This window comes from Sesamum indicum, linkage group LG3 (assembly GCF_000512975.1).
Source record: "Sesamum indicum cultivar Zhongzhi No. 13 linkage group LG3, S_indicum_v1.0, whole genome shotgun sequence".
Lineage (NCBI taxonomy): Eukaryota > Viridiplantae > Streptophyta > Magnoliopsida > Lamiales > Pedaliaceae > Sesamum > Sesamum indicum.
In genome coordinates, this window is record NC_026147.1 from 22,576,110 (window position 1) to 22,585,750 (window position 9,641).

General features: G+C 36.0%; 4 protein-coding genes across 8 annotated transcripts in view; all 4 read left to right on the forward strand.

Annotated features, from left to right (window-relative positions):
• On the forward strand, positions 1-1,779 carry LOC105159289 (putative pectinesterase 11). The gene is made up of 3 exons (XM_011076299.2): positions 1-573; positions 957-1,145; positions 1,273-1,779. The coding sequence occupies exons 1-3, from the start codon at positions 205-207 to the stop codon at positions 1,720-1,722; spliced, it is 1,008 nt and encodes a 335-aa protein (XP_011074601.1). The 5' UTR covers positions 1-204; the 3' UTR covers positions 1,723-1,779.
• Positions 3,610-4,693, forward strand: LOC105159250. Its single transcript, XM_011076252.2, has 4 exons — positions 3,610-3,782; positions 3,889-4,010; positions 4,117-4,265; positions 4,394-4,693. Exons 1-4 carry the CDS (start codon positions 3,731-3,733, stop codon positions 4,524-4,526), a joined length of 456 nt encoding a protein of 151 aa, XP_011074554.1. The 5' UTR covers positions 3,610-3,730; the 3' UTR covers positions 4,527-4,693.
• Positions 5,604-9,486, forward strand: LOC105159251 (gamma carbonic anhydrase 1, mitochondrial). 5 transcript variants are annotated; one of them, XR_002286841.1, is made up of 8 exons: positions 5,605-5,982; positions 6,505-6,648; positions 6,888-6,947; positions 7,143-7,268; positions 7,389-7,540; positions 7,956-8,323; positions 8,540-8,924; positions 9,349-9,486. XR_002286841.1 is itself a non-coding variant. In XM_020692929.1 (6 exons), exons 1-6 carry the CDS (start codon positions 5,868-5,870, stop codon positions 8,235-8,237), a joined length of 879 nt encoding a protein of 292 aa, XP_020548588.1. In that variant the 5' UTR covers positions 5,605-5,867; the 3' UTR covers positions 8,238-8,493. The 5 variants fall into 5 exon arrangements, 2 of the variants coding, with proteins under 2 accessions (XP_020548588.1, XP_011074556.1); XR_002286842.1 differs by lacking the exon at positions 9,349-9,486 and having other exon boundaries at positions 5,604-5,982; positions 7,956-8,307; positions 8,540-9,015; XR_002286840.1 differs by lacking the exon at positions 9,349-9,486 and having other exon boundaries at positions 8,540-9,015.
• The window catches only part of LOC105159290 (uncharacterized sugar kinase slr0537), a 2,989-nt gene continuing 2,793 nt past the window's right edge, over positions 9,446-9,641 (forward strand). Inside the window, exon 1 of the mRNA XM_011076300.2 lies at positions 9,446-9,639. Within this exon, the coding sequence (XP_011074602.1) occupies positions 9,484-9,639 (156 nt within the window). The 5' untranslated portion in view covers positions 9,446-9,483. The remainder of the gene's footprint in view (positions 9,640-9,641) is intronic.

The window sequence follows — 9,641 nt, forward strand, 5'->3', positions numbered from 1 at the left end:
CTGCCTCCTCCTTACAACAAAATGGCCTGCATTTCCTCACTCTACAAGGGAGACGTCGTGGCCTGTTCTTCCTCTTTGATCATCGCAAGAAACTAAAAAAAGCCCTTTAATTATTTCATATTTCCACGCCTATAAATATATGTGGTCCGAATACAACACAATTATATGCTTAATTTGGTCATGAATTGAAGCTCTTCCGTTGCAATGGTACTAGGTTGTGGTATTGTTATCTCGGTCATTCTACTAGCTTCCGTTCTGGCTGCAGATAGCGATGCAGATCCATCGACAGCCATTCTTATAGAGGTTGATCAATCGGGCAATGGGGACTACAGAAAAATTCAAGATGCGATCGATTCCGTGCCGTCGAATAATTCAGACCACATTTTCATTTTGGTGAAGCCTGGAGTTTACGAGGAAAAGATTGTGGTTCCGGCGGACAAGCCCTTCATAACACTGAGTGGCACTGAGGCTACTAAAACTATTATCACTTGGAGTGACAGTGGGGAAATTTTTGAGTCTCCGACATTTTCAGTTCTGGCTTCTGATTTCATGGCCCGTTATCTCACAATTCAGGTAGAAGTAATGTCTAATTGTATTTTTAATCCTATAATTATAAGTATCTGACACTTTGATCCTGTGATTTGTTAGAATTGTAAAACGATCCTTTTCCTATTCTAATTTTGCAATTTTAGAATAAATTTTATCGAAATATTGTTCAATGTTGACTGTAATTATGACGTCACTTCCAAGCTAATTTTGAAAATTGTGGTCAATTTTGTCTAAAATCTTAAATTAAAAAATGTGAATAATTATTTTACAACTCTAATAAATTATAGAATTAAAATGTGAAAGAGATATAATTAAAGAATGAAAAATACAATTAAACCTAAATTGTGTTTCTTGGTTTAATATTCCAATATATTGTAAATTAATTACATAATAATATTGGTACGTAGAATAATTATGGAGCGGGAGCGAAAGCGGTAGCGTTGAGGGTTTCAGGTGATAGGGCAGCATTCATGAACTGTAGGATTTTGTCGCATCAAGACACCTTGCTCGATGACAAGGGTAGGCATTACTACTCCAATTGCTACGTCGAAGGAGACACTGATTTCATTTTTGGGAACGGAGCCTCAATATTTCAGGTCTAACTCACAGACCCTTTTTCTCTTTCTTGAATTTATAAGAATAAAAATAAAATAAAATAATTTCCAACTCGATATGATTTTTCAAGAAATTTAGTAATATATTGATGAAGGTATGGTAGTGCAGAAGTGCCATTTGCATTCTCTGGCACGAGGGATGGGGGCGATAACGGCGCAGCGGAGGCAGAGGGCGGAGGAGGAGACGGGGTTCACGTTTGTGAAGTGCAAGATAACGGGCGTGAAGAGTGCTGTGCTGGGGAGGCCGTGGGGGAAGTATTCTCGGGTGGTTTTCGCGCTAACATACATGTCGAAGGTGGTAGTTCCAGAGGGATGGGATGATTGGGGTGAGTCCTCCAAGCAAAGGTACTACTACAGGACTGCATATTACGGGGAGTACAAATGCTACGGAGCAGGTGCAAGCACCTCCAAGAGAGTGAAGTGGTCGCGCAGTCTCTCCAGCCAAGAGGCTGCGCCCTTCCTGAGAGAGGACATGATTGGTGGCTCGTCTTGGATTAGATCTGTGCCCTCACATTTTCGTAGAATCTCCGGCGCTCAGGGCCCTAAACGAAATTCATGAACAAAAAATTTTCCTCCATGCTGTAAATTGTAATTGTGTGCAAATTAATTAGTTGCTTCCCCCCGTCAAAAAAAAATCAAAACAAATAGTTGCTTTCCATGGAATTTGGGTTGATTTCTTGTACAAATTACGTGCCGGATTTTGAGGAGTAATCAGTGTACGCTGCGCCAGGTAATTTTTTATGTGCACCAAATTTATAATATTGTTTTTGTGGAATAAGTAATTAAACTAACACGTTTTTTTTGTATATAAATTGAGGGTAAAAAATAATGTAAATTATGTTATTTTGTTACAATATAAATTTTATTTACCGATATGATATAATTTATAAGAATAATATCACTTTTCTTCCATAAAATTCACTGCAATTAAATTTAGATTTTTTGCAATTTGAAAAATTATAATTAATATCCCTTGAGATTTATTTTCATCTAATAAAATATGGATGCTTGCAGCAGCCCAACCCACACTCTAACCAAGCAGCTCAAGAAGCCCAGAAAAGAAGATGGCGGCCCAAGACCTCCCACACCACAGACCATAGTTAAGGCCCAATAAATCGTTCGGCTCAAAGGGCCTATACACGTGACAGCTTACACTCCAATATGGTGCTTAGTCGACCTAGGTAACAACAGCCACCTCTCTAACTACATCAAATCAAGGAAGCCCTCGCCCCTCATGAGCAAGGAAGGACTCTTCACACGCATGGGGTCTCCCAAGATGAAAAAGACTTTTGCTATAGCACATCCACCCGCAGATAAGGAAGATTTATCCCCTACCCAACCAACTTCCACGAGTTTCTCTGGAATAAGCCAAGACACCCTGTAGGAAAGGGCATTTCTTCTATAATTACAGGTTCAAACAGTCCATGCGAGGGACGACTCTCTCTCTCTAAGCAAATTCTAAGAATTCTACAAGCATCAAACTATGTGTTTCTTGCATTTTTTTCAATCTTCTTCGTGATATCTCAATATCATTCAAATTTAATTGCTTTTTGACTTTATTTTATCACAAATCCAATACTAATTTGGGCGCCCGAGTATTAACGTCTTTTTTGCATGTCCTCTCCCTGAAGCTCTCATATGTTCAGCCCATGTTTCAAATAATAATCCATATTTATTGGACCCGTGTAGTTTGCACGTATCGATCAATATTTATTTTCATCTAACAAATAAATTATTTATTATAAATAAATTTAATTATATTCTTAAAAGAACCATATATCAATTATACATTAATGTACACTAGAATATAATAGAAGTTTCTGGTTTTAAAATCAAAGATGTTAATATTAGTAGGTATTTACCAATTCTGGAAAAACTGAATCAGGTCAATTATCATTTGTATTTGTATGCTAGCTAGTAATGTGACTCGCCTCAGTCCTCACTCACGCCTATTACTTCCAGATAATACATGAGTATAGAAAGCAAACAAAAATTCATTGACGAGGTTGTCCTAAAACTTGTAGACCTAACGAATCAAATCATGTTAGACAGCAAGCTGCATAGATCATCATAAATGTCATCCTTATCACGGACAATAAAAACAAAAAGTTTGAGATTATGATCAAATGATGCTGACGTCTAATAGTTCTACTGATGTGTATATATATGTGTTATTACAGATTAATATATGTGAATTATATATATATGTATATATATTAAAATAACTTACCCTAAATCTATGGGCTGCTAGAGAAGTCTTTCAGTCCCAATATCCCATGTCCGGATCCTGACTAGCATCCAAAGTCCATGGTTTATCTAATTTTAGTACTAAAATATTTAGTAGTTGTCCAGTTGAAGATAAGATCAAGACGGAAAATGATGTGATGGCACCACACCCCCACCAACCACTAACCTTTTAACTCTATCTCTAAAAATCATCTGTTTCATGTCTATAAGAAGAACACATTGCATTGCAACCACTTGGATGAAATTAAGTTGTGAAACAAAGCTGTTTTGGTTGTTTGTCTGTACATTGAGAGAGAGTGTGTATTAATTAGGAGCAGGCGATGGGTTCTCTTATGGCAGGTTGGGACTCTCCTGTCCCACACCCTAATCTTGGTTAGTATTTCTTTGTCTTAATTTTATTCATTCATCTAATTATTTGAATATATATATTATAAATATATGGGAGGTTTTAATTAACATTTGGTGGGTTTTAATTCAGAAAAATATAGAAGGACTAAATCATTGACAAAGGAAGAAATTGAAGCGTTTTGGAAGTCCAAGAAGCTGAAAGAGGAGGAGCACTTGAGGGATATTTCTCTTCTCTCCCCTCGCACCCCCCAGGTTTCCTTTTTTTTCTCCAAAAAACAAAAAGAAAAAATAATATAATATATGTAATAATATTATTTTGAAAATTAAAATATTAAACTAAAATTTGTTTGTTGTACAGAAAAGTGTATTTGAGGAAGGTGGTACAAAAATTAGAAGAAAGGAGGAGGGAGCTACTACTGCTGACCCACTACTGTCCACAACAGAGACGGATCTCTTAGAGACGGAACCTGATAAAAATCTTGAAAAACTAATACAAAAGAATGGCTGGTACGGGTTGATACGTTCACCGTATATATACACTCACCCTAGATACCTACTTTCATTTTCAAATTATACACATAATTTTATTTTTCTTTTTTATCTATTTTATGATTATTTGTGGTGTTTGGATGCAGGTGGATCAGTAGTAACTGGGCGTTTCTGAACGAACCTCCGGTGATTGCAACGGAAGGGACCCGGCAGAAGTACGCTTCCCAGTTTCACGTCGGGAATATGGCCGGTTCAGGCCGGACCGGAATCAACGCTTGAGTCTACTTTTGAGTTTATATATGACTTGATAATGTATGTAAATATGGTTTGTGTTTTGGTCTTTTCGGACATTTCCTTCCCACTCTTTTTCTGGTGTGCTGGCTTGTCTGTACATAGCCTGTAATATTCATTTAAGCAACAATGTCATTGCGGAGTTACCAAATTAATTCTTTGTTTCTTTAAGAAAATTATTACTTACGTTTTCATTTAAATTATATTAAGGTTTTTTTACACAAAAATTAACACCCTATACGACTTATTGTTAGCATCAATGTCTGATTCTTTTTTTTAACAGAAAATTACATATGTCAACCAAATAGTAAAAATTGTTATAAATAATGTTCAGGAGGTATATATGTAAGTTTTAAAAAATATAAATGATTTTTATAATTATGTTAATATTTTTTTAATACATGTATATTTATTTTTCTTAATTTTTTTAATACATGTATATTTTCTTTTCTTAAAAGTTAAAATAATTTATATGAATATACTGTAAATTATGGAGCGTCGCATGTCCCATAAAATCAGACATTCTTGTACAAATGTAATCTTATGTCGGTGGCCAAAAAGATTTAATAAAGTTTTAGGCATAAGTTATGAATAACTACACGCACAAGATTTTTTTATATTGTTGATTGTCGATGAATGTATTAAATGATTTCTACATTTTAAAAAATTATAGGTGCGTAATTATTATTTTTTAATTTAATAATTTTCAAAATTTCATTATGTAATTTAATTTGAATTTACCACTTTTATAGTGTTCGTAAGAATCTATATTCTTTATCCATGCTTAAAAAGAGAATAGACAGGTGATTAAGACGTAAAAGTTGAATATTTCAAAGTAATAGTTATAAGTAGAAATATTGATATAATAAAAAAGTTGGTGTATTAATAGTTTACATGTGAAATTATCTAATTATCTTCATAGGTGGGTGAATTTTGCCGTTAGGGATTGGGTATTTTTTTAAATATGCAAAAAGTAATTAAAATAAAAATTAAACTTATTTACCAAAAAAAAGACTCTGATTTAACTTATTTTAAAGTAAAAAATAAATAACCCTAATTTCATCAAGCAAGAACACTGAACAGAAAATGTATTCTTAAAAGACTGGAGTTGTCTGTAAATTATAGTAACTTTGTGATCCGAACTGAAGGCAGACAGAAAGAGATCGAAAATTCACAAATTTGCCCCTCCAAGTCCAGAGCCGCCCCCCGCCCTAGTCACTGTGAACTCCATTCCATCACTCCACAAACGCAGCTGAAAAACCCATCAAGCCTCTTTGGATATCGGAGATCCTTCCCACAAGAACAAATCAAGATTGAAATTTGAGTTGAATGGGGAGCTTAGGGAGAGCAGTGTACACGTTAGGACTTTGGGTTCGGGAAACGGGTCAGGCCATGGATCGCCTCGGGTGCCGCCTCCAAGGAAATTATTATTTTCAAGAACAACGTGAGTCCTTCTTGATTTAATTCTCTTTTATTATTCAACTCTCAACCCACATTTGTTCTCTTCTTTTTAGTCTCTTATCTGTTTGCCAATTTTCCACTGTTTTAAGGATTTGTTGGTTTTGAGATGCAGAGATTGTTTGCCATAGTTTTAGTTCTTCTAGAATTTGGAGAAACTGGGTTTGATAATTCTTATCTTTTTTTGAGGGAGGGGGTGATATGGGGAGTGCATATGCAGGGAAAGGAAACATTTTTCGGTGACGAAGGAGAAATGTTGTAGACTAGAAGGGGGAATTGTGGAGATAGGTTTCGGAGCTCTTGAAATTACTGACTCATCTCATCCATGAATTCGTTCTGTCTGTGTTTTTGACAAACTAGTAAAAGTTGTATGATTGTTTGAGCGTATTTAAGTATGAAAACTGCTTTAACACAGTTGATAAAGATTCATATCTGTTATAGACCTACGGTACTTTCTCTCAAGAACCCCCATTCTTCTTGCATTTATCTTTATTCCATTCCATTTCAGTGTCTAGGCATCGAACGCTGATGAACCTCTTCGATAAATCACCGGTTGTCGATAGGGATGCTTTTGTTGCCCCAAGCGCCTCTCTCATTGGGGATGTTCAGGTGGGACAAGGATCATCCATATGGTATGGGTGCGTCCTCCGAGGTAGGTGCTTAATTCACAAGTATGTATTATTTTAGTCTAGTTGAATCTTTCTTCCCAAATTGATCTTGGAAATGTTTTGCAAATGGACTTTTTCTAATCTGAAGTTGGACATTTTGTAATTTTTGTCGCATGTTATGTAAATCATGGAGTGTTTGGCCCCTGTACACCCAGCATCCTATTCTCATTATTTATGAAATTAGTACATCGAGATTGATTGAAGCAGTAACCTTTTTCTGCAGCCTTCACTACTTATCTTGTCAATTCAGCCTTTTATCCTTCCTTTGCCAATAAAACTTCGGGTAATCTAACTACACTCTGAAAATTTTAGGAAATTAGTAGACTTGCCAAGATATTTAACAACTGACTGTAACCACAGTCCAGATGTTCAGACCAAAAATGTTACAGGTCAAAAAATTAGTTAGACAACCAAAGAAGAACTAATTTGTTGTCTTTCGCATTGTAATTTGTTTAATGTACCTCTTTTGTGGACACAGGTGATGTGAATAGTATCAGTGTTGGGTCTGGAACTAATATACAAGACAACTCCCTTGTGCATGTAGCAAAATCTAATCTAAGCGGGAAGGTGCTACCAACTATTATTGGAGATAATGTCACTATTGGTTAGTGATCTTTATAGCTCTTCATTTCGTATGTCTTATATGTTTCCATATAAGACAGTGATAGCTCCATATTTTACTCTTTTAGATTTCAACCTATACTAACCGAAATTGAAAATGCAGGACATAGTGCAGTTATACATGGCTGCACAATTGAGGATGAGGCTTTTGTTGGTATGGGAGCCACCCTACTTGATGGTGTAGTTGTGGAGAGGAATGCCATGGTTGCTGCAGGAGCCCTGGTGAGACAGAATACTAGAATCCCTTTTGGGGAGGTATGCTTTCATTGCCTTTCCCAAACATGGAAACGCCTCCAAGATTGAAACAAATTTAAATTGTAGTATTTGTTTCGCGAGCAAAGATTTTCTTTATTACTCTTGGAAATGGGTCCGATAGATTTTCTTTCTTTCAAGTCTTTCTCTCTTTCCATACACATAAAATATAACTAAAAACATGTGCTTGTGCATAGTAGATCCCTCTTCTATGTTTTCCTTCTTATTTTCTCCTTTTATCTTCTATTGGTAAAACAGCACTATATACAAAATATGATACTGCAGTAAGAGTTGACTAGCCACAATTCTTCGTTAATCAATTATATCGACTAGATTTTAATTCTTGAGTGCAATTTCGTCCATTTTAATTCTCAAGGTACTATTAGGTGTGACCAAAATCTATATCATTGTGTCTCAGGTGTGGGCAGGTAACCCTGCCAAGTTCCTCAGAAAGCTTACTGATGAAGAAATTGCCTTCATCTCCCAATCTGCGACCAATTATATTAACCTTGCAAAGGTCCACGCTGCTGAAAATGCCAAATCTTTTGACGAAATCGAATTTGAAAAGGTGCTGCGCAAGAAATTTGCCCGCCGTGATGAGGAGTACGATTCAATGCTGGGTGTACATCGTGAAACTCCACCAGAACTGGTTCTTCCAGATAACATCTTACCAAATAAAGCCCAGAAGGCTGTTCAATAAGAGCTTCAACTTGCAGTCCATTTGCCTTCAGTTTTTCCTCTCTTGAAATCTCACACCAAGAGGAATAGATGTGCGTGGTTTTTATAGTAAGCACTTCATTGCCTAAAAATAAAACTGCAAGTTTTGTTTGGGTGCATTAACTCAATCAGGGTACTTACATTCAAAGAATATGCAATGAAAATGTATTCCTTTCCTTGTATTTGAGATCCCTGTTTGCAATGCAATGAATTTCTTTGATCATAATTTACCATGATAATCGGTGACATTCCATTGAATTGATCTTTCTTCTTATCTTTTCCAAGGTCTTCTTCCTCACTTTGATGCAAATCTCAGCAGCAACTGCCAATACTCTATTGTAAAATCAGTGGAACTGTTGAGCTTCATCTGACTAAGCTCAGATCAATTGAATAGCACTATTTAGCTTTCCTGGATACAAAAATGTAAAAGTTTCGGTTCCACCAAATCAACTTAACTCTTCAAGTAGAGAATTATTATTTGTAAGTCATTCTTCTTGCATTATTGTTGGTGGGAATCTCTAAAAGCAACGTATGATTAGCTGGTCGGACATTGAAAAGGCAAAGATCTACAGGATGAGCCAATCCCGTGAATTCAGCTGAGATGATTATAAAGAAGACGGAAACAGCGTCCCTCACTCATCTTCATGCCAATTTCTGTCGAATGATTGGGGTCTCTTTATCTGTTTGTTTTTGTTGGATTCTTGTCCATTCTTTGTATTCTCGGATCTTTTTATGTGGAATATGCAAGAAAGTTAGCATTATCTTGTTGCTGCATCATTGCCCACTTGCAAACCTAATTCAAACATGTAAACAGTTAAAAAAGTTCAAACAAATTTATTATCTGATTTTCATGAAGATTATATAACAAAGTTGCATACTAATTCTGGTTACCTGTCTCTTTTTAAACGGTTTCTTGGAAGATTATGAAACTCTTTCTACATGTTTTGAAAGCAAAATTAGATTAACAAAATATTGACTAGATTTATATATTCCTCTAATTTAAAAGAATATATGATATTTTAGAGCGGAATCTAAAATTTGTGGGCCAAAAACTTATAGAACCCTATAACAAAATAGAAATATTTGTGTATCAGATATTCAGATGTTGAGGAGTGTCTGTCTATAAATACAAAGATAAAACAGAGCATGGAAGGGGAGGAGTGGAAAGTGGCGGCACTGCATTAGAGCGGGCAATCCTCTTTCAAGAACTCAAGAATCCCACAACACAAATGGGTATTGAAATTCAGCCCAAAATCAACAATAGAGAAAATGATTCAACTGCTGTTGTTGCTGCTGCTGCACCTGTGATACTTGGCCTACAGCCCTCTGCCCTGGTGGACCACGCGGCTAGAGTCGATCGGTCCCTCCTCTCCCGAATCCCTGGCGA

Excerpts from the sequence above, each read along its gene's own strand:
- LOC105159289 (XM_011076299.2), top strand. The coding sequence starts at position 205 with ATGGTACTAGGTTGTGGTATTGTTATCTCGGTCATTCTACTAGCTTCC. Across the intron at positions 574-956 it reads CCCGTTATCTCACAATTCAG|AATAATTATGGAGCGGGAGC; the intron begins GTAGAAGTAATG and ends ATTGGTACGTAG. Across the intron at positions 1,146-1,272 it reads ACGGAGCCTCAATATTTCAG|AAGTGCCATTTGCATTCTCT; the intron begins GTCTAACTCACA and ends ATGGTAGTGCAG.
- LOC105159250 (XM_011076252.2), top strand. The coding sequence starts at position 3,731 with ATGGGTTCTCTTATGGCAGGTTGGGACTCTCCTGTCCCACACCCTAAT. Across the intron at positions 4,011-4,116 it reads TCTCCCCTCGCACCCCCCAG|AAAAGTGTATTTGAGGAAGG; the intron begins GTTTCCTTTTTT and ends TTTGTTGTACAG. Across the intron at positions 4,266-4,393 it reads CTAATACAAAAGAATGGCTG|GTGGATCAGTAGTAACTGGG; the intron begins GTACGGGTTGAT and ends GTTTGGATGCAG.
- LOC105159251 (XM_020692929.1), top strand. The coding sequence starts at position 5,868 with ATGGGGAGCTTAGGGAGAGCAGTGTACACGTTAGGACTTTGGGTTCGG. Across the intron at positions 5,983-6,504 it reads TTATTATTTTCAAGAACAAC|TGTCTAGGCATCGAACGCTG; the intron begins GTGAGTCCTTCT and ends ATTCCATTTCAG. Across the intron at positions 7,541-7,955 it reads CTAGAATCCCTTTTGGGGAG|GTGTGGGCAGGTAACCCTGC; the intron begins GTATGCTTTCAT and ends ATTGTGTCTCAG.